At 44.2% G+C, this 25,078-nt stretch overlaps 1 protein-coding gene across 1 annotated transcript in view; it reads right to left on the bottom strand.

Annotated features, from left to right (window-relative positions):
• Nucleotides 1-16,047, bottom strand: part of MMP24 (matrix metallopeptidase 24) — a 110,165-nt gene extending 94,118 nt beyond the window's left edge. The window contains exon 1 of the mRNA XM_040330673.1: nt 15,660-16,047. Coding sequence (XP_040186607.1) covers nt 15,660-15,779 — 120 coding nt within the window. The 5' untranslated portion in view covers nt 15,780-16,047. The remainder of the gene's footprint in view (nt 1-15,659) is intronic.
• Between the last annotated feature and the right edge of the window lie 9,031 nt (nt 16,048-25,078).

Genomic DNA, 25,078 nt, shown 5'->3' with positions numbered 1-25,078 from the left:
CTGCCAGCGTAAATGGCGCGGAATTCAAATGTTAAAGATGTGGGCGTGTTTTATGTTAATGTTACTTGACCCGACGTAAATTACGTTTTTTTCTGAACGGCGCATGCGCCGTCCGTGGGGGTATCCCAGTGCGCATGCTCGAAATTAACCCGCAACAAGCCAATGCTTACGACGTGAACGTCATTCTACGCAAAGCCCTATTCGCGAACGACTTATGCAAACAACGTAAAATTTTCTAAATTCGAGGCGGGAACGACGTCCATACTTAACATAGGATACGCCTCATATAGCAGGGGTAACTATACGCCGGAAAAAGCCTTACGGAAACAACGTAAAAAAATGCGCCGGCCGGACGTACGTTCGTGGACCGCCGTATCTAGCTAATTTGCATACTCAATGCGGAAATCGACGGAAACGCCACCTAGCGGCCAGCGTAAATATGCACCTTAGATCCGACGGCGTACTAAGATGTACGCCAGTCGGATCTAGCACAGCTTCAGGGTATCTTGTTTTGTGGATACAAAACAAAGATACGCCGGAGCAACCTAGCAGTTACGCGGCGTATCAATAGATACGCCAGCGTAACTGCTTCGTGGATCTGGCCCATCTTGTTCTTTTTTTCCCCTACCAAAAAAAACGTAAAGCTGAACTTGAAATGCTAAAAGCGTTATCATCTCAAGCTGCTAAAAAGATATTGTAATTTTTTCCTGTTACATATTCATGAAAAAAAAAGTGGCAGACATTGCGGCCGCCAGGCACGCCCATAGGCACCTGAGTGACGCGGCGGCGCGCGCTCCCCCCAGCGGCCAGGAGGCCCGAAGACGTCATATGACGTCCTTCCGGCATTGTAGAGCCACCTTATGGCCGTCAATGTACAATAGCCAGGATGCCAAGTGGTAAATATGAATGTGTTGCGGAATTTATTGCCTTGTTTACGAAGGACAAGTGGGTGGGACAAGGGAAAAGTTTGAAAAATTTTGCAAAGTGCCAGGCAACAGCCCCGGCCCCATTGTGGGGGAATAAAGTTAATGACCAGCAATGATTTATCATAGTAAGAAACATTAGAGAGAAGCGCACTCCCCCACTTGACCCTAGTTGGGTCAAGGGGCAAATTTGACACTCTGCGATCTCGAATAGGTTAAAACTTTGTTAGCTGGGTCTACCCAAAATGACGAGATTGGTCAAATTTGGGACAGGCGTAGCCCTGGATCAGAATTTGGCCAGAATGACATAGTGACGTGTCAGGTGAAATCGGCAGAGAGAAGAGGGGCCTCCCAAGCTTGAAGTGTCCAAGGCCCCCCAAGGTCTAAATCAGGCAATGGGGACAGCAGATCGATGACCTCCTTAATGGACTGTCACTGTCCAATAAGCCGAATTGGATGCAGTTGTTTGTAAGGCCTGATTGTTCTAGGCAAGGTCTCCATTTAGGGAGGAAGGATTGGGTATGTGGCTAGGGTGGAATCAGGGTATACGATGAGGGTCGTAGAATAAGGAGAGTCATATGTAGGTGTAGAGAGGGAAGGAGGTCTAATTTAGGGCCTAGTGGGAGAGTTAAGGCCTCAACTGAGACTATGTTAAAGTGGAGTTCCACCCATAAATATAACATTACATCAGTAGTTTAAAAAAAATGTCATTAGTCCTTTAAGAAATATATATATTTTTTTTTAGATGCCTTCAAAGTGTTGTTGCTAGGCAGAATAGTTAATCTTCCCACTTCCTGCACCTAGGTGCTTAAGCTTCCTAACCTACACCCCACAGACTCCTGGGAATGTAGTGGGTGTAACTTTCCAGGAGTCTGTGCACTCCCCAGTCTCGAAGAATCATGTGACTTGGACAGTACAGGTGCTGAAACCTGATCTGAAACCTATTACACTGCTTGTGCAGCACTGAGCATGTGCGAGATCTGCAAGGCTGAAATCCAGGAAGTCATACAGTCTGGCTTCATGATGCCCACACTTAAGATGGCCCCAGTCAATTTCTATATTATAAAGTGTCTAAATGCTGTAACAACCTAACAAAACGGACCTTAGTTTACAGACTAACTTTACTAGAATACATTAAGCTTGTGTATTACAGGGGTATTTATATTTAAAAAGTGAAATTGTGGCCGGAACTCCGCTTTAAAAGGTCCGTTATTTGACTTTCCCCTCCTGCTCCTGCTCACATTTTTGGTTGAATTCGGACCTGAAAGGGACCAAAAGACGCACAGGACTCCTGTGCAGTTTGCAGAGGAGCCTCTGCAGAGATGTGTGAATCGGATCCTGGCCCGGACTAGGACAAAAAATAGGCACGGGCATTTTAGACTGAGCAGCCCGGGGGGGAAGGGGGCGGGGGTTAGTGATGGGATGTGGGGAGAGAGAGAGAGATAGAGAGGCACCCTTACATCCGTTTATAGTACTCACTCAGAGGCAGGAGGGACTGGATGGATATCAGACTCCATCTTTCCTTTCTGTTTGGCTTTATCTTGAATATTCCCGCCCACATCCCTTAGGCAGCAGAACAGTGTCTGTCGGGGAGAGTGGGCGAGGCAGACACATGAGGAGAGGACGAGAGGAGGGGGAGAAGTAGAAGCAGCTCCTCTCTTCTAACTGGTCCTGCGGGCAGCAAGGGGAGGGGAGAAATTGCCCTGCTCATCTCTCTCTATCTGGCGCTGTGTTGGTGGCGGGGGGTGGGGGATCTCTGCTATCAGGTAAACGTCCCCTCTCGGCCTGCAACCCCTTGGTACACCCCTGGGGAGATGTGACATGCGGCCTGCAGAGGGCCGTTTGCGGGCCGCGACCGGCCTGCCGCGGCCCACCGGGCATATGCCGGGTTTGCCCTATGGCCAGTCCGGGCCTGATCGGATCCATAGACAGCCGGTCACAATCTCCTGCTAGGCAAATTGGATGTAGAGAAACCCGCATCCAATTCGCAATGGTGTGAACCCAGTATTTAGTAGAGGGGGGATTATGGCGTGGGGTTGTTTTTCAGGGGATGGGCTTGGCCCCTTAGTTCCAGTGAAGGGAACGCTTAAGACATCAGCATACCAAGAAATTTTGGACAATTTCATGCTACCAACTTTGTGGGAACAGTTTGGGGATGACCCCTTCCTGATCCAACATGACTGCGCACCAGTGCACATAGCAAGGTCCATAAAGACATGGATGAATGAGTCTGGGGTGGAGGAACTTGACTGGCCTGCACAGAGTCCTAACTTTACCCTGATAGAACACCTTTTGGATGAATTAGAGCAGAGACTGCAAGCCAGGCCTTCTTCTCTTCCACATCAGTGCCTGACCTCACAAATGCGCTTCTGGAAAAATGGTCAAACATCCCCATAGACACACTCCTAAACCTTGTGGACGGCCTTCCCAGAAGAGTTGAAGGTGTTATAGCTGCAAAGGGTGGGCCAACTCAATATTGAACCCTACAGACTAAGACTGGGATGCCATTAAAGTTCATGGGCCAGATCCACAGAAGAATTACGCCGGTGTATCTATTGATACGCCGCGTAATTTCAAAGTTCCCGCGTCGTATCTTTGTTTTGTATCTACAAAACAAGATACGACTGCATTTGGGCTCGATCCGACTGGCGTTCGTCTTAGTACGCCGTCGGATCGTAGGTGCATTTTTCCGCCGGCCGCTAGGTGGCGTTTCCGTCGATTTCCGCGTCGAGTATGCAAATTAGCTAGATACGGCGATCCAGGAACGTACGTCCGGCCGTATCCTATGTTAAGTATGACCGTCGTTCCCGCGTAGAATTTTGAATTTTTTTTCGTTGTTTGCGTAAGTCGTTAGCGAATAGGGATTTGCGTAGAATGACGTCACCGTCGTAAACATTGGCTTTTTCCGGTTTATTTTCGAGCATGCGCACTGGGATACCCCCACGGACGGTGCATGCGCCGTTCAAAAAAAACGTTGTTTATGTCGGGTCAAGATGTATTTACATAAAACATGCCCCCATCACATCCATTTGAATTGCGCGCCCTTACGCCGCCAAAGTTACACTACGCCGCCGTAACTTACGGCGCAAATTCTTTGTGGATACGGAAAATACGCTGTAAGTTACGGCGGCGTAGTGTATCGGTGATACGCTACGCCGGACTTAGAAATGCGCCGCGCTACGTGGATCTGGCCCCATGTGTGTGTAAAGGCAGGCGTACCAATACTTTTGGTAATATAGTGTAAAACATCCCAGCATTTGGATGTGGACACCAAGGTTTCCCGTTTTGGCCTCCTTTTTGGCGAGGTTTTGCGCGGTGCAGAGCCATGCCGTGGTTGTAGACGTGCAGATAATGCTTTGCTACTGACGCCTCTCTGGACCAAAAAGCAGCAATCAGTAGTGTAAGTGTATCTGCATCATAATGTAATGAATATTACCAGACCGATGCACAGAGGCCGTATAACGTTTACGTTAAATGTATCTAATGCATTAGTCAACAGTCATTTTTTCTGGTAAATGACTTTACGATCCGTAGCTGGAGAACTCGGCAGCTGAAGTCATGCATCGATCGGTGATTTCATCTCATCTTTGTTTGGAAATTTTACCCCCAGAACGAAAAAGAAGATGTATCTTCATTTTCACGTCATTACCAGCGAACTTTCCCTGACAGTTGTGGGAGATATGGTTACATAATTGGGATCGATACGGTCTGAGTAGGCTTAATGGTCGATAGTCACGTGCGGGTGGCTGGATACGTCAAGACAGTGACGGGGGAGAAAAATATGTTATGCATTCATACCGTGCTTACAGGTTTATTTTTACAAAGGTTTAAAGATGAACTCTAGTGTTACCATATCTCCCACCCCCCAATATATCTTTCATCTAGTGCATTGGTCTCTGAACTGCGGCCCTGGGGCCAGATGTGGCCCATTGCTTGCCTTTATCCAGCCTTTGAGGCATTATTCCTGCCACTGACACCAACGATGGGTCACTATTATTTCCACTGACACCAATGATGGGTCACTATTCCTTCCACTGACACCAATGATTGGTCACTATTATTTCCACTGACACCAATGATGGGTCACTATTCCTTCCACTGACACCAATGATGGGTCACTATTTTTTTCCAGTGACACCGATGGGTCACTATTCCTTCCACTGACAAGAGTGATGGGTCACTATTTTTTGCAGTGACACCAATGATGGGTCACTATTCCTTCCACTGACACCAACAATGGGTCACTATTCCTTCCACTGACACCAACAATGGGTCACTATTCCTTCCACTGACACCAATGATGGGTCACTATTCCTTCCACTGACACCAACGATGGGTCACTATTCCTTCCACTGACACCAACGATGGGTCACTATTATTTCCAGTGACACCAGCAATGGGTCACAATTTCTTCCACTGACACCAACAATGGGTCAATATTCCTTCCACTGCCACCAATGATGGGACACTATTTCTTCCACTGACACCAATGATGGGACACTATTACTTCCACTGACACCAATGATGGGTCACTATTCCTTCCACTGACAAGAGCGAGGGGTCACTATTTTTTGCACTGACACCAATGATGGGTCACTATTCCTTCCACTGACACCAATGATGGGTCACTATTCCTTCCACTGACACCAACGATGGGTCACTATTCCTTTCACTGACACCAACGATGGGTCACTATTTCTTCTACTAACACCAACGATGGGTCACTATTCCTTCCGCTGACACCAATGATGGGTCACTACTCCTTCCACTGACACCAACGATGGGTCACTATTATTTCCACTGACACCATCGATGGGTCACTATTCCTTCCACTGACACCAACGATGGGTCACTATTCCCTTCACTGACACCAACGATGGGTCACTATTTCTTCTACTAACACCAACGATGGGTCACTATTCCTTCCGCTGACACCAATGATGGGTCACTACTCCTTCCACTGACACCAACGATGGGTCACTATTATTTCCACTGACACCATCGATGGGTCACTATTCCTTCCACTGACACCAACGATGGGTCACTATTCCCTTCACTGACACCAACGATGGGTCACTATTCCTTCCACTGACACCAACGATGGGTCACTATTCCTTCCACTGACACCAACGATGGGTCACTATTCCTTTCACTGACACCAACGATGGGTCACTATTTCTTCTACTAACACCAACGATGGGTCACTATTCCTTCCGCTGACACCAATGATGGGTCACTACTCCTTCCACTGACACCAACGATGGGTCACTATTATTTCCACTGACATCATCGATGGGTCACTATTCCTTCCACTGACACCAACGATGGGTCACTATTCCCTTCACTGACACCAACGATGGGTCACTATTTCTTTCACTGACACCAACAATGGGTCACTATTCCTTCCACTGACACCAACAATGGGACACTATTTCTTCCACTGATACCAATGATGGGTCACTATTATTTCCACTGACACCAATGATGGGTCACTATTCCTTCCACTGACACCAATGATGAGGCACTATTCCTTCCAGTGACACCAGCAATGGGTCACTATTCCTTCCACTGACACCAATGATGTGTCACTACTACTTCCACTGACACCAATAATGGGTTACTATTTCTTCCACTGACACCAGCAATGGTCATTGTCATTTTCACAGCGAAAAGTTCTATAAAAATGCACTGATTACTGTGAAAATGACAATGGCAGTTTTGGAGTTAACCACTAGGGGGCGCTGTAGGGGTTAAGTGTGACCTCATCTGTGTTTCTAACTGTAGGGGGGCGGGGCTGGATGTGTGACATCACAGATCGTCTGTTCCCTATATTAGGGAACAGACGATCAATGACACTGCCACTGTGAAGAACGGGGAAGGTGTGTTTACACTGACCTCTCCCCGTTCTTCAGCTCCTGTGACCGATCGCGGTCACGGAGCTTCGGACCCATGGCTGGGCTCTTAAAGGCGACGTACCTGTACGTACACGTGCCCAGCCGTGCTATTCTGCCGATGTATATGTGCAGGAGGCGGTCCTTAAGTGGTTAAAGTGTTACTAAACCCAGGACCCTTCTTTCACTATATCTGGTCTCCCACAGTACACAGAACATGGAGATGCAATTATTTTATTAAATATAAACTGCTAAATACCTTTTCTCATCAGCAGTATAGAGCAGTCTTGTGACTTCTATCAGTGTCTGGTTAAAGCTTGTAGAAGACTATTTGATTCTACTCTGACTGTCCTATGAGGCTTCAGAACCCCTGACCCTCTGTCTGCACAGTGCCGATTGACCCTGTGCTAATCACATGCAAGGAAAAAAGAAATACTCTAGCAATACACACCAAACTGAGCATGTGCAGAGTGCCTTCAATGCTCCAGGAAATGAGGACAGTGGAAAAATGTGAGGATCAGAGAAGACGGCGTTTTAACCATAGAGCTGGCCAAGGACCAGATGTACCCCGGGCCATCTCTATGACCCACGGAAGCCAAAAGCAATCTCATGACATCACTTCCGGCGCAAGCAGATGTAAACACTGCCTTTTTTTTTTTTTTTTTTTTTTGCTGATATGCCTAAAATCGATTTTTTTTTTTATATATTTGTTTTTATCTCAGGCTTTCCAGCCCAGAGAAATGTGGGGACTTATAGACTCCAGGGGCCAGATCCACAAACGAATTACGCCGGCGTATCTATGGATACGCCGCGTAATTTTTAAAATGCCCCGTCGTATCTCTGTTTTGTATCCACAAAACAAGATACGACTGAATCTGGGCTTGATCGGACAGGCGTACGTTTTAGTACGCCGTCGGATCGTAGGTGCATATTTGCGCTGGCCGCTAGGTGGCGTTTCCGTCGAATTCCGCGTCGAGTATGCAAATTAGCTATATACAGAGATCCACGAACGTACGTCCGGCCGGCGCATTTTTTTTTACGTTGTTTGCGTTCGGCTTTTTTCCGCGTATAGTTACCCCTGCTATATGAGGTGTATCCTATGTTAAGTATGGCCGTCGTTCCCGCGTCGAATTTTGAAAATGTTACGTCATTTGCGTAAGTCGTTCGCGAATAGGGCTTTGCGTAGAATGACGTCACCGTCGGAAGCATTGGCTTGTTCCGGTTTAATTTCGAGCATGCGCACTGGGATACCCCCACGGACGGCGCATGCGCAGTTGAAAAAAAAACGACATTTACGTCGGGTCAAGACGTATTTACATAAAACACACCCCCATCACATCCATTTGAATTGCACGCCCTTACGCCGCCAAAGTTACACTACGCCGCCGTAACTTACGGCACGCATTCTTTGAGGATACAAAAAAAAACTGTAAGTTACGGCGGCGTAGTGTATCAGAGATACGCTACGCCCGACGGAAATATACGCCAGGGTACGTGGATCTGGCCCCAGATCTCTCCGTAAAGAGGACCTGTCATGCCCTATTCCTAGTACAAGGGATGTTTGCATCACAGGAATAAAAGTGATCAAAAAATTATTATTTTTTTAAGAAAAGTGTAAAAAAATAAAAATAATAATAAACAAACAAAGAAAAAAATATGTAAATTAAAGCACCCCTATCCCCCTCGTGCTCGCACGTAGCTTGCGCCAGAGTATGTAAACGGCGTTCAAACCACATATATATATATATAAATAAAACAGTTGGGGGTTCTGAGTATTTTTCTAGCAAAAAAAATTTGATTTTTACACGTAGGAGAGGAATGCCAGAATAGGCCCGGTATGGAAGTGGTTAAATATATATATTTATACAGGTTAAGTAAAACATATAAGGGGCGAAGTGTAAGATATTGAGGTCATTGTATAATAAATGTGATGATGTCATTAGTCTCTGATCATCCGCCGTCCTCCCATTGTGTCTGCAAACACTATTCTATTGTGTCTTATGCTGCACTCCTAAGAACCTGCCCACAATCTGCCATCCTGCCACCATTGTGATATGTTATATGAATAACCCCCACCCGTACTAATACTATATAATAACAAAAAAATTATCAAAAAAATTATATTGTAAAAGTAAAAAAATAAAAAAAAACATCAAAAAAATTATATTGTAAAAATTAAAAAAATATAAAAAAATATTGTACAAATGTTAAAATTATAAAAAAAATATTGTAAAAATGTTAAAATTATAAAAAAATATTGTAAAATTATGCTGCACTCCTAAGAACCTGCCCACAATCTGCCATCCTGCCCCCCCTGTACTAATACTATATAATAAGAAAATAATATTGTAAAAATTTAAAAAAAAATAAAAAAAATTTAAAAAAAAACATCAACAAAATTATATTGTAAAAATATAAAAAAAATATTGTAGAAATTTTAAAAATATAAAGAAATATTGTAAATATGTCTTATGCTGCACTCCTAAGAACCTGCCCACAATCTGCCATCCTGCCACCATTGTGATATGTTATATGAATACTAATACTATATAATAACAAAAAAATAATATTGTAAAAATAAATAAAAAAACAATATAAAAATGTAAAACAAAACATCAAAAAAATAATATTGTAAACATTTTAAAAATATATAAAAAAAATATTGTACACATTTTAAAAATATAAAGAAATATTGTTAAAGTGTTAAAATGATAAAAAAAAATATTTTATATGAATACTAATACTATATAATAACAAAAAAATTATATTGTAAAAATAAATTAAAAAAAACAATGTAAAAATGTAAAACAAAACATCAAAAAAATAATATTGTAAACATTTTAAAAATATATAAAAAAAATATTGTACACATTTTAAAAATATAAAGAAATATTGTAAAAATGTTAAAATGATAAAAAAACATATTGTAAAAATTGCTTATGCTGCACTCCTAAGAACCTGCCCACAATCTGCCATCCTGCCACTATTGTGATATTTTATATGAATAACCCCCCCCCCCCCCCTACTAATACTATATAATAACAAAAAAAAATCAAAAAAATAATATTGTAAAAATTTTAAATAAATAAAAAAACAATGTAAAAATGTAAAAAAAATCAAAAAAATGATATTGTAAACATTTTAAGAATATAAAAAAAATATTGTAAAAATTTTGAAAATTATAAAAAAAATATTGTAAAAATTAAAAAGAAATATTAAAAAATAATATTGTAAAAATATAAAAAAATAAATGTATAATTGTATAATTGTAAAAAAAATTAAAAAAATTACTGACACCTTCCACTGCCCTCCTGACACCAATCTTTGCTGCACTGCCACCATCATGTATGTTTGTGCTGTGTGGTGCCCACCCTTAATGCTACAGGCTGCACACACCAATGTCCTGTAATGAAATCAGGGTGAGCATTTCCAGTAGAGGAGAGGAGCGGGTACACCTGTGCCAGCCCGGAGTTCCGCTTTAACATGAACCCGGCGTGCTGTGCTGGGGGATTACAAACAACGTGACCGAACGATCATTTATTTTGCTCAACAACAACGACTTGTTATAGCACATTCTCCCCGACGCCGAGAGCTTGTCTAGCAACAAATGATGCTGATGCGTGACAATTGGCGCTCTCAGCCAATCAGATCTCCTCCTCCTTCCCTGCTCCCGTCTATTTATACACCGTCTGTTGAAAGATCTATTTCTGGTTCAGCCCTCTTCTCCCCCCTGTCCCGTAGGTCCGGAGTGCACTTTTATTTTCATTTTCTTTCTTACAATCTGTCATAGATCCGGCTTCCAGAAATTCATTTGTCACCGTTCTCCAAAAAGAAGCCAGATCCTTGCCAACAAGCGTTTACCAATCCAGCACCACGTACAGCCTGTTCCGGGTTCCCGAGCCACAAAAACAAACCGACGTTCCATCACGTAGGATCCGGTGTGCGCAATTCATTCTGGCACACGGCGCCCGGGGCAGGCCATGTCATCGTCACATTCTTTTTTTTTTTTTTTTTTTGTAGCTTGTGCAGATTTGTGTGGCACATCGGAGGAGCGTCAGCTGTGCGGCTCCCATTGTCACGGGGCCCAGCGTCTCACCCAAAGAATACGTCACGTGCCCTCATCTTATTTACACCACACACATGGAGGTACAAGACAGACACCTTCTACTCGGGGGGGGGGGGGTCACCGATGTGGGGGGAAAAACATTTACCTATAATACTTATAATAAAATCAGATCTCGCATCTACAGCCTTCAAAAACCCAAATAAAAGAATTTCGACAATCATAACGCAATAAAAGAATTCCAACTCTACCTTATTAATAACACCATTACAGTATATTAATGATATACAATATTATATCCCCCCCCCCCCCCCCCCCAAAGCCTGAAGGACAGATAACCGGCCCTTGATTAGAAAGTTTGGAGACCCCTGTCCTAGAGTAAATATAACAATAATAGTATAGCAATCTATAACAGTAATATAGCAATAATTGTAATATTGTTATAATAATAATAATAATAATAAAAAAAAATAGTAGTAGTCATATTACTATTATGATTATTATTATTATTATTATTATTATTATTATTATTATTATTTATTAATAATAATAATAATAATAATAATAATAATATTATTAATAGTAAAAAATATTATTATTATTATTATTATTTTAATAGTAAAAATATTATTATTATTATTATTATTATTATTAGTAGTAGTAGTAGTAGTAGTATTATTATTATTATAATTTTTATTAGTAGTCGTATTAGTAGTAGTAATAGTATTATTATTATTAATCATAATATTCATAATAATAATCATAATTATAATTATACTTTTAAAAATATAATGTAGTAGTACAAATATAATACTAGTAGTAGTATTACTATTATTATTATTTTTTTTAAATATTATAATTATAATTATGATTATTATTATTGATGTTATGATTAATAATAATACTAATAATATTATACTACTATTACTACTAATAATAAAAATAATAATAATAATATTTTTACTACTATTATTATTATTTTTATTAATAATAAAAGTAGTAGTAAACATATTATTATTAGTAGTAAGTATCTGCATTTAAAGGGAACCTGTGAAGGCACAAAAAATGGAAGCTGCCATTGCAGATTCCTGGGGCCAGATCCACATATAATTGGATAGGCGCAGCGTATCAGAGATACGCTACGCCGCCGTATCTTACCTGGCTTTAAGTCAAATCCAGGAAGATTTCGCGCCATAAGTTACGGCGGCGTAGTGTATTTCTGGCGGCGGAATTAAAATCGGCGATTAGGGGGCGTGATTCATTTAAATGAAGCGCGTCCCCGCGCCGATTGAACTGTGCATGCTCCGTTTCGAAATTTCCCACCGTGCTTTGCGCGAAATGACGTCGCAACGACGTCATTTTTTCAACTTAGACGTGACTTACGTCCATCCCTATTCACGGACGACTTACGCAAAAAAAATAATAATTCAAATTTCGACGCGGGAACGACGGCCATACTTGACATGGCAAGTCTATCTATATATGCGGCAAAACAGCAGCTTTAACTATACGCCGGAAAAAGCCGGCTAGAGACGACGTAAGAGAATGCGTCGGCCGCGCGTACGTTCGTGGATCAACGGAAAAAGCTAATTTGCATACCCGACGCGGAAAACGACGCAAACTCCACCCAGCGGACGCCGAAGTATTGCACCTACGATCCGAAGGCGTACGAAGCCATACGCCTGTCGGATCGAACCCAGAAGCCGTCGTATCTTGGTTTGAGGATTCAAACTAAAGATACGACGCGGGTAATTTGAAAGTACGCCGGCGTATCTGTAGATACGCCGGCGTACTCGCTATGAGGATCTGGCCCAAGGTCTTTAGGCTGCAAATCCTGCAGCTTTAACATAAGAACAGGTCAGCAGCAGTAGCAGCATTGGTATTTCTACCATACACTGTACAATCTGATTGTACGATCTCTTTTAGCTCTACCATCAACTATGCAGAGCAGTGATGATGAACCTTGGCATCCCAGATGTTTTTCATTTCCCATGATGCTCTGGTACACTGCAGAGTGCATGAGCATCATGGGAAATGTAGTTCCAAAACATCTGGGGGGGGAGGGGCAAGGTTCCCCATCACTGATGTAGAGCATGGGCCTGTCTGATTGGATACAAATTATTGTTACTAATGCTGTAAATATTAATCTGATGAATTCCAATACTATAAATATTAAATATAAAAAAATTCAAAACTATGAATACTAATAATATAAGCAGTAATACCATAAATATTAATATTGAAAACAGGAATACTATAAATACTAATATTAATAACAATAATAATATAATTACCAATATTATAAATATTATTATTATAAATATCAAAACTATGAATACTAATTATATTATGAACACTAATACTACAAATACTATTATTAGAAATAATTATATAATTATCAATATTATAAATATTAATATAAAAAATACCAATACTATGAATTATAATTATATGAACACTAATACTATAAATAAAAAGATAAATAATAATATAATTATCAATATTATAAATATTAATATTAAAAAATACCAATACAATGAAAACTATTTACATGAACACTAATACTATAAATAATAATATTATAAATAATAATATAAATATCAATATTATAAATATTATTATTAAAAATGCCAATACTATGAATAATAATTGTATGAACACTAATACTATAAATAATAATATAATTATCAATATTAAAAATACCAATACTATTCATATGAACACTAATACTATAAATACTAATATTATAAATAATAATATAATTATCAATATTATAAATATTATTATAAAAAAAATACCAATACAATAAATACTATTTACATGAACACTAATACTGTAAATACCAATATTAGAAACAATAATATAATTTTCAATATTATAAATATTAATATTAAAACTACCAATACTATGAATACTATTTATATGAACACTAATACTATAAATACTAATATTAGAAATAATAATATAATTATCAATATTATAAATATTAAAAATACCAATACTATGAATAATAATTATATGAACACTAACACTATAAATACTAATAATTTAAATACTAATACTGTAAATAGTGCTTTAAATATTAATCTGATGAATACCAATACTATATTTACTAGTATAAAAAATATTAATATTATACATTTGAAAAATATGACTACTAATACCATAAACACTAAGACTATAAATACTAGTATTATAAATATTAATATGATACAAATGAATACTGATATTAATATTGTAAATACTAATATTATAAATACTCAAGTTATGATTACTAATAATATGAACACTAATACTATAAATGCTAATATTCCAAATACTAATATAAATACTAATATTATAAATATAAATATTCTAAATAGTAATATAAATAATAATATTAGAGATATGAATACTATAAATATTAATATTAGAAACAAAAATACTATAAATTCTAATATAAATACTAATATTTATAAATATACTAAATATGAATATTAATATTAGAAATATGAATACTATAAATAATAATAATATAAATACTAATATTATAAATATAAATATTATAAATAGAAATATAAATAATAATATTAGAAATATGAATACTATAAATAATAATAATATAAATACTAATATTATAAATATAAATATTTATAAATAGAAATATAAATAATAATATTAGAATTATGAATACTATGAATAATAATAATAATATAAATACTAATATTATAAATATAAATACTATTATAAATATAATTACTAATATTAGAAATATGAATACTATAAATAATAATAATATTAATACTAATATTATAAATGCTAATAACGCCAGGGTTGCCAACTGCTAGTAAATTTACTGACAGTTTGCAAAAATCAGTGAGTGGCTGGGGCTGATAATTTCATGCTGTGTTGACTTTTTAAGTTCATTTTCAATAGTTCTGTAATTTCTCAGGTCGCCAGTAAAAAAAATGTGCCCCGCCAGTAAATTTTCATTGTTTTGTCAGTAAAAAAAATGCTGCTGGGGGGTTGTCACTGACCCTGAATAACGCACCTATAGGAAAACATTGCGATGGGCACACATTACACGCCGCTAACATGTGTTTATGTAACTCGATTGAAAAGCGATCGGGGGGCGAAATGCAGCAACCAATCGACAACCCTTTCTCATTCCCGACTGCCCAAATTAAATGAAAAAGCTTACATCTGATTGGTCGATACGTCTTTTTGGAGTTTGTTAATGATTCCAGGACACAATACAAATCTTAGGGATGGAAATGGTCAGATAATGAGCGCGGGTTGGAAAGGTGGCACCAGGTCACGCCTGCGAGGAGCGGCGGTGGCGCGGATCCTCCAGGTGGTGCCCCCCCACATCTGGAGGTATTTTCAGCCCCCCCCCCCACACCTGGAGGTATTTTTAGCCCCCCCCCCCACACCTGGAGGTATTTTCAGCCCCCCCCCCCCCCCCACACCTGGAGGTATTTTCAGCCCCCCCACACCTGGAGGTATTTTCAGCCCCCCCCCCCCCACACCTGGAGGTATTTTCAGCCCCCCCCCACACCTGGAGGTATTTTCAGCCCCCCACACCTGAAGGTATTTTCAGCCCCCCCCCCCCCTCCTAAGTAGAAGAAATGCTGAGCCCAGCCAATGGGCCTGTACTGGGGGGGAGACTGCAGGCCTCAGAGACAATCCATCCGGTATGGGGGGCCCGGGCTGTGTATGGGGGGGGCAGAGATGTGATATTGGGGGGGGCTGTGTATATATATATATATATATAGATAGATAGATAGACATGACATGACCTACCTCCACAATGAAGGTCCTCTCCTCCCCGAACACGGAGCCCACCAGGAAGTGCAGAACACACGTCCGGAGACACAGTCCCAGCACATCACATCGTCCTCTCCGGGGGACGGTCCCGGCCATCACGGAGCTCTGCGGGCAGCGGCGGCACCTACATGGGTATCATGATTGGCACACCCAGCGCGAGGAAGGCACGGCCCCCCCCTGCCAGTAGGGGGCGCTTCTCTGCGGAGGGGGAAGGAGGAAGGGTGAGGGGGGGGCCGCTATCCGGGACACATCCGAGTCCGGGAGAGAAGAACGGCGGCGGGCGGGCGGCCAGGTGAGGGGCCCATCCCCGGGACAATGAGCGGGGAGGAGGGATCACATTACATCGCTCCCTCCCTACACTACACACAGGAGGATGGAGCCTTAGTAACAGGAGAGGAGTCACTGAGCGCCGGCCAATGGGAGGAGGAGGGGGCGGGGCCACTGGAGGGATGCAGGAGAAGAGGAGAGGAGGGTACCCGGGCTGGACCACTGGAGGAGAGGGGGGGGGGGGAGTCATCCTCATCCCTGGGAGGGGGGACACTGACCTGGAACAGTCCTGGTGTCAGAGACTAGGAAGGATGAGGATGACAGCATGCATCCCTCTGCTGCTAGGGAGCTGTCACTGCTACAAGGCTGTCATCCCCATCCCTGGGAGGGGGGACACTGACCTGGAGCAGTCCTGGTGTCAGAGACTAGGAAGGATGAGGATGACAGCATGCATTCCTCTGCTGCTACAAGGCTGTCATCCTCATCCCTGGGAGGGGGACACTGACCTGGAGCTGTCACTGCTACAAGGCTGTCATCCCCATCCCTGGGAGGGGGGACACTGACCTGGAGCAGTCCTGGTGTCAGAGACTAGGAAGGATGAGGATGACAGCATGCATTCCTCTGCTGCTAGGGAGCTGTCACTGCTACAAGGCTGTCATCCCCATCCCTGGGAGGGGGGACACTGACCTGGAGCTGTCACTGCTACAAGGCTGTCATCCCCATCCCTGGGAGGGGGGACACTGACCTGGAGCAGTCCTGGTGTCAGAGACTAGGAAGGATGAGGATGACAGCATGCATTCCTCTGCTGCTACAAGGCTGTCATCCTCATCCCTGGGAGGGGGACACTGACCTGGAGCTGTCACTGCTACAAGGCTGTCATCCTCATCCCTGGGAGGGGGGACACTGACCTGGAGCTGTCACTGCTACAAGGCTGTCATCCTGATCCCTGGGAGGGGGGACACTGGCCTGGAGCAGTCCTGGTGTCAGAGACTAGGAAGGATGAGGATGACAGCATGCATTCCTCTGCTGCTGTCACTGCTACAAGGCTGTCATCCTGATCCCTGGGAGGGGGGACACTGACCTGGAGCTGTCACTGCTACAAGGCTGTCATCCTGATCCCTGGGAGGGGGGACACTGACCTGGAGCTGTCACTGCTACAAGGCTGTCATCCTCATCCCTGGGAGGGGGGACACTGACCTGGAGCAGTCCTGGTGTCAGGCACTAGGAAGGATGAGGATGACAGCATGCATCCCTCTGCTGCTAGGGAGCTGTCACTGCTACAAGGCTGTCATCTCCATCCCTGGGAGGGGGGACACTGACCTGGAGCAGTCCTGGTGTCAGAGACTAGGAAAGATGAGGATGACAGCATGCATTCCTCTGCTGCTAGGGAGCTGTCACTGCTACAAGGCTGTCATCCTCATCCCTGGGAGGGGGGACACTGACATGGAGCAGTCCTGGGGTCAGGCACTAGGAAGGATGAGGATGACAGCATGCATTCCTCTGCTGCTAGGGAGCTGTCACTGCTACAAGGCTGTCATCCTGATCCCTGGGAGGGGGGACACTGACCTGGAGCTGTCACTGCTACAAGGCTGTCATCCCCATCCCTGGAAGGGGGGACACTGACCTGGAGCAGTCCTGGTGTCAGAGACTAGGAAGGATGAGGATGACAGGCTGCATCCCTCTGCTGCTAGGGAGCTGTCACTGCTACAAGGCTGTCATCCTCATCCCTGGGAGGGGGGACACTGACCTGGAGCTGTCACTGCTACAAGGCTGTCATCCCCATCCCTGGGAGGGGGACACTGACCTGGAGCAGTCCTGGTGTCAGAGACTAGGAAGGATGAGGATGACAGGCTGCATTCCTCTGCTGCTAGGGAGCTGTCACTGCTACAAGGCTGTCATCCTCATCCCTGGGAGGGGGGACACTGACCTGGAGCAGTCCTGGTGTCAGAGACTAGGAAGGATGAGGATGACAGCATGCATTCCTCTGCTGCTAGGGAGCTGTCACTGCTACAAGGCTGTCATCCTCATCCCTGGGAGGGGGGACACTGACCTGGAGCAGTCCTGGTGTCAGAGACTAGGAAGGATGAGGATGACAGCATGCATTCCTCTGCTGCTAGGGAGCTGTCACTGCTACAAGGCTGTCATCCTCATCCCTGGGAGGGGGGACACTGACCTGGAGCAGTCCTGGGGTCAGGCACTAGGAAGGATGAGGATGACAGCATGCATTCCTCTGCTGCTAGGGAGCTGTCACTGCTACAAGGCTGTCATCCTGATCCCTGGGAGGGGGGACACTGACCTGGAGCTGTCACTGCTACAAGGCTGTCATCCTCATCCCTGGAAGGGGGGACACTGACCTGGAGCAGTCCTAGTGTCAGAGACTAGGAAGGATGAGGATGACAGGCTGCATCCCTCTGCTGCTGGGGAGCTGTCACTGATACAAGGCTGTCATCCTGATCCCTGGGAGGGGGGACACTGACCTGGAGCTGTCACTGATACAAGGCTGTCATCCTGATCCCTGGGAGGGGGGACACTGACCTGGAGCAGTCCTGGTGTCAGAGACTAGGAAGGATGAGGATGACAGCATGCATCCCTCTGCTGCTAGGGAGCTGTCACTGCTACAAAGCTGTCATCCTCATCCCTGGGAGGGGGGACACTGACCTGGAGCAGTCCTGGGGTCAGGCACTAGGAAGGATGAGGATGACAGCCTGCATTCCTCTGCTGCTAGGGAGCTGTCACTGCTGATCTGGTTTTAAAGGGGAATGCAGTCAGGCTGTCATCCTTATCCTTGGAGTTGGATGAGAAGTCACTGATCTGGAGCAGTCCTGGTGTCAGGCACTAGGAAGGATGAGGATGGCAGCATCCCTCTGCTGCTGGACTACTAGAGGAGGAGAGCTGTCACTGCTACAAAGATGTCATTTTGATCCTTGAGGTGGGATGAGGAGTCCATGAAATGGGTGGGATTTGCAGATCAGTACACACACCTCACTCTCCTGTATCCATGACATGGGTGGGATTTGTAGATCAGTACACACACCTCACTCTTCTGTATCCATGACATGGGTGGGATTTGTAGATCAGTACACACACCTCACTCTTCTGTATCCATGACATGGGTGGGATTTGTAGATCAGTACACACACCTCACTCTCCTGTATCCATGACATGGGTGGGATTTGTAGATCAGTACACACACCTCACTCTTCTGTATCCATGACATGGGTGGGATTTGTAGATCAGTACACACACCTCACTCTCCTGTATCCATGACATGGGTGGGATTTGTAGATCAGTACACACACCTCACTCTCCTGTATCCATGACATGGGTGGGATTTGTAGATCAGTACACACACCTCACTCTCCTGTATCCATTTCACCAATGAGATCTGTATCTGTACTCCAACACACATAGCTCACATCTCAGTACTAATGCTGCTATTAAAATCCTTAACAAGCAATGTTTAAGCTGTGACTGCAAATGATGTATTTTCTATCCCACGACAGTCACTCTACTAAACAGCCAGTAAGTGGCATATAGGGTACGTCAGGTCTATAAGAAGCTTATGGCTCCAATAACGGTGGAAGGTTTTAGATCCCTAATAAAAGAAAAGGAGGTTGACCACACTCCGGGCGATGTAGCCAGGTAAAACGTCTTACGTTTATTGAGATATTCACATAAAAAAATGACATGAATCACAACTCCAACATACGGACAAAAATAGTCAACGCGTTTCACACAATACACTGTGCTTAATTAAGCACAGTTTATTGTGTGAAACGCGTTTGACTATTTTTGTTCATATGTTGGAGTTGTGATTCATGTCATTTTTTTAATATGAAGATCTCATTCAACTTAAAGGGGTTGTAAAGGTAAAAAAAAAAATTCCCCTAAATATCTTCCTTTACCTTAGTGCAGTCCTCCTTCACTTACCTCATCCTTCCATTTTGCTTTTAAATGTCCTTATTTCTTCTGAGAAATCCTCACTTCCTGGTCTTCTGTCTGTAACTCAACACTGTAATGCAAGGCTTTCTCCCTGGTGTGGAGAAAGCCTCTTGAGGGGGCGAGCAGGAGTGTCAGGATGCCCACTAACACACAGCTCCTTTCTCTAGAGAGTGTCCTGACTCTCCTGCTCGCTATTTAGGGAAAACATGTTTCACCTTTACAACCCCTTTAAGCCCTGTACACACGGGCCCGAATTTCGTCAGGAAAAAAATGTTGTTTTTCCTGACGAGATTCTTGGCAATAATCTGTTGCCGGCCGAGTGTACAGACGCTCCATTCAAACGAACCGCCGTTCTTTTGAATGGCACGAACGCAGTGACGTCCTCGACTACGACGAGCATGCGCTCGTCACATTCTATGCCGTCGCCGCCATCTTGCTACACCCTACCTATGCCTAGGAAGCTACCGCGCATGCGTCAAAGTCATTTCGAGCATGCGCGGGTTTCCACGGCGACAGGTAAGTATACAGACGCTCAGATTTCTCGGCGGGAAAACACTGCAGAGAAAATAGAGATCAGGTTCTCTATTCTTCTCGTCGAGATTCTGGGCAGTTTTCTTATCGAGAAACCTGAAAGCTCGGTTTACTCGGCTCTGCCAGCAGTTTTCTTCCCGGTTCTTGCCGAGAAAACCGCGCGTGTGTACGCGGTGTAATGCCGCGTACACACTTACGGAAATTCCGACAAGAAAACTGTGGATTTTTTTCCGACAACATTTTGGCTCAAACTTGTGTTGCATACACACGGTCACACAAAATTCAGACCGTCAAGAGCGCCGGTGACGTACAACACTATGACGAGCCGAGAAAAATGAAGTTCAATGATTCCGAGCATGCGTGTTTTTTTGTGCGTCAGAATTGCATACAGACGATTTGAATTGTCGACAAGAACTTTTCCTGTCGGAAAAATTGAGATCCAGCTCTCAATTTTTTTGCTGTCGGAAAATCTGACAGAAAAAATCAGACGGAGCCTACACACGGTCGGAATTTCCGACCAAAAGCTCACATCGAACTTTTCTTGTCGGAGTTTCCGATCGTGTGAACGCGGCATTAGTTATTGCCCTTTGTACGTCAGCGCTGATCTTTGTGGACTTTATTACATAAGCCTGATGGTGGATACATATGACGGATCCTACAAACAATTTGTTAATGCCATTAGCTGCCATTGATTTGCGGTGAGTAACCATATTTGGAGTCAGTGATCGTTTGATGGGCACAGTGGCTGCATTTGATGGGCACAGTGGCGGCAATTGATGAGCACAGTGGCTGCATTTGATGGGCACAGTGGCTGCGTCTGATGGACACAGTGGCTGCATTTGATGGCACAGTGGTTGCGTTTGATGGGCACAGTGGCGCAATTGATGGGCACAGTGGCTGCGCTTGATGGCACAGTGGTTGTGTTTGATGGCCACAGTGGCGGCAATTGATGGGCACAGTGGCTGCGCTTGATGGCACAGTGGCTGCATTTGATGGCACAGTGGTTGCGTTTGATGGGCACAGTGGCTGCATTTGATGGCACAGTGGTTGCGTTTGATGGGCACAGTGGCGGCAATTGATGGGAACAGTGGCTGCGCTTGATGGCACAGTGGTTGCGTTTGATGAGCACAGTGGCGGCAATTGATGGGCACAGTGGCTGCGCTTGATGGCACAGTGGCTGCATTTGATTGCACAGTGGTTGCGTTTGATGGGCACAGTGGTGGCAATTGATGGGCACAGTAGCTGCATTTGATGGGCACAGTGGCTGCGTTTGATGGGCACAGTGGCTGCGTTAATTGCACAGTGGCTGCAATTGATGGGCACAGTGGCTGCATTTGATGGGCACAGTGGCTGCAATTGATGGACACAGTGGCTGCATTTGATGGGCACAGTGGCTGCAATTGATGGGCACAGTGGCTGCGTTTAATGGACACTGTGGCTGCGTTAATTGCACAGTGGCTGCAATTGATGGGCACAGTGGCTGCATTTGATGCCGCGTACACACTTACGGAAATTCCGACAAGAAAACTGTGGATTTTTTTTTCCATTTTGGCTCAAACTTGTGTTGCATACACACGGTCACACAAAATTCAGAGCGCGGCATTAGTTATTGCCCTTTGTACGTCTGATCTTTGTGGACATAAGCAGGGCTGCTGATAGGGGGGGACCACCAGCCCTCCTGTAGGGGGCCCCGGCACACAGAGGGGCCTAGACAGCAGTAGGGTTGGTGGAGAACAATGCCCTCCGCCACTGAGCTCCTTCCCCTGCCCCGGGAGGGGGTTGTGCTAGGACAGTGATGGGGAACCTCGGCACCCCAGATGTTTTGGAACTACATTTCCCATGACGCTCATGCACTCTGCAGTGTAGTGGAGCATCATGGGAAATGTAGTTCCAAAACATCAGGGATTTGTGGGAATGTGTACTAGGAGAGGGATTGAAGAAAGAAGATTTGTGCTGGGAGGGGAGATGTGGGTGATTGTGTACCAGGAGCCGATGAGGGAATTCGGGGCTAATAGGAGGGATTGGGGAAATTGTGCAGGCAGGGGATATTTTTACTAGGAGGGGGAATTGGGGTGGCATTTGTGTCCATTAATAATGATTTTCATGTATTTGTTGTGACAATATTGTATAGAATACCGTCAGGTGTGTGTGCGAGGGGGGGGGGGGGGGGGCCATCAGGTAGGCTGTACGGGGCCCCATGATTCCTAACAGCAGCCCTGGACATAAGCCTGATGGTGGATACATACGATGGATCCTGCACACAATTTGTTAATGCCATTAGCTGCCATTGATTCCGGTGAGTAACCATATTTGGAGTCAGCGATCATGCTGGCCTTCGTCTCCAGTGACTCAGACCCCTCTGATACCAGTCAGACCTCATCTGTTATAAAATGTCATTTTCCAGGAAGAATTTTTATAGGCGATGCATATGTTGCTGTTTTGTTAAGCGTTATTGCGTGAAGACGAATCACGTAACCAATAATGAGTCATACACTTACAAAAAAGTATGTCGCTTTCCAAAGGATCGCTCACTGCTCATCCGAAAAGGCGTAATGCACTGTATTGCGGTGTTTACGTGTGTCGCTATTTATTCTTAATGTGTATGCATAGCCAAAATGCGTCCTTTCAGTTCTGGACGGGGTTACAGCTGACTTGCAGGCAGGGGGTGGTGCCTTAAAAATGGTGGCTGAGCATTGATTTTTAGCCCCCCCAACCAATGCAACCAAAGATGAAAAGGCAGCCAGATGGGTGTATGTGACCCATGTCACAGAAAAAATGATCCTCTTGTCACCTTCTGCACAGGGCCGGTGCTACCACTAGGCAAAATAGGCAGCCGCCTTGGGTGCCCTGCTGCCTAGGGGGCCCGGCCACTGGTGTTCCTACTCTCTTCTCTCTGCAGCAAGCAACTGAGTCTCAGCACCAGCAGGCAGCCGCCGCTACGTTCCCATATAGTGTCAGAGGCACAGTGGTGGCAGAGGACTGTCTGTGTCCCGACTCCCGAATGAGTGGAAGCAAGCAAACATTCATTGATTGGCGCTGATAGGCTGCATTTGATGGGCGCTGGTGAGGCTGCATTGATGGGCACTGGTGAGGCTGCATTGATGGGCACTGGTGAGGCTGCATTGATGGGCTCTGGTGAGGCTGCATTGGTGGGCTCTGGTGAGGCTTCATTGGTGGGCTCTGGTGAGGCTGCATTTGATGGGCACTGGTGGACTGCATTTGATGGGCACATCATTAAAAAGGTGGGGTTTACATGGGCAGGGGCAAGGGGGCGGCAAAATGAGGTTTCGCCTAAGGTGTCAAAAATACTTGCACCAGTCCTGATTCTGCAGGCAGTACCGCTGCTGAACACAACCCATTCAAGCAAAAGAGGCTACAACGCAGCCACACTGCAACCGCGGGTAATGCATGTGGTTGCAGCGCGCTGTTGCGGCATTTACAAGCATTAAAACAGGCAGTGAGGAGGCATCATATCACCTCTTTGCCGCCTTCCAAACACCTCTGAAAAGCATCCCACCTCTGACTGCTTTCAGGCTCCAGTCACACTTGTACGACTTCAAAGCTGCGTTGACTTTTGAGTGCAACTTTGACGCAACTATGGATGGGTGCAACTTGGATAAGACCTTGGCTTTGACCAGTGATAATGGACAACTGCTTCACACAACTGTTGCATCGTATACAATTCAGATATGACTTTCATGCAACTTCTGAGGGTTACCATTGAAGTCTTTGGCCCTCAAGTTGCATGAAAGTCGGACCAAAGTAGTTCATGAAGTCGCAGGAAATTTAAGTCACGCATATAAGAATGGTTATCATTGGAAAACATGGGGAACGACTAGCCAACAAGTCACACAAGTGGGGCTGGAGCCTGCACAACAATCCAAGGCCACACTTGTGCAACTTGTCATCAAAGTTGCATGACAAGCCATTCCCCGTTCCAACTGCGTGACTTTAAAGTTGAAGCAACTTCAGAGTAGGTCTGTCTTTAATGCAACTTGAGAACCACAGACTTCAATGTTAAGCCTCAGAAGTTGCATGAATGTTGTACCTGAAAAATGCAATCAGCAAAGTAACTTGTAGAATCTTCTTAAATTGCTCAAACGACCAACCACCAACATCAAGTGAATTCAACACTCACCAGAAGATATGACTACCATTACACCTGTGATAAATTGGATTGTAGCATTTTACTACACTTTTGGAGGCCATTCCTGGCTCTTGTGAGCTTTGTTTAGCTGGAGTACAATCGAAGGTACCATTGGAAGTGGGCTGCCGCACTGACCTCCAATTTATCACAGGCGTATATATGCTGCTGTAATGGTAGCCATATCTTCTGGTGAGTCTTGACTTCACTTGTAGTTGGTGGTTGGTCATTTGAGCACTTTGAGAAGATACTACGGGCCAGATTCAGAGACAGGGCGTATTTTTGTGCGAGCGTAGTGCATCTCATATGCGCTACGCCGAAGTAACTCAGAGGCCTCGTACACACGACCGAACATGTCTGCTGAAACTGGTCCGTCCGGACCAGTTTACGCGGACATTTTCGGTCGTCTGTACGGCCGACCGGACAATTTTCCGGCGGATCGGACAGGTTTCCAGCGGACAAATGTTTCTTAGTATGCTAAGAAACATGTCCACTGGAAGCCTGTCCGTCG

The sequence above is a fragment of the Rana temporaria genome, chromosome 12, assembly GCF_905171775.1.
Source record: "Rana temporaria chromosome 12, aRanTem1.1, whole genome shotgun sequence".
In the NCBI taxonomy this organism is placed as follows: domain Eukaryota; kingdom Metazoa; phylum Chordata; class Amphibia; order Anura; family Ranidae; genus Rana; species Rana temporaria.
Note: the sequence above shows the minus strand (reverse complement) of the source record. Positions and strands in the feature narration are given on the sequence as shown.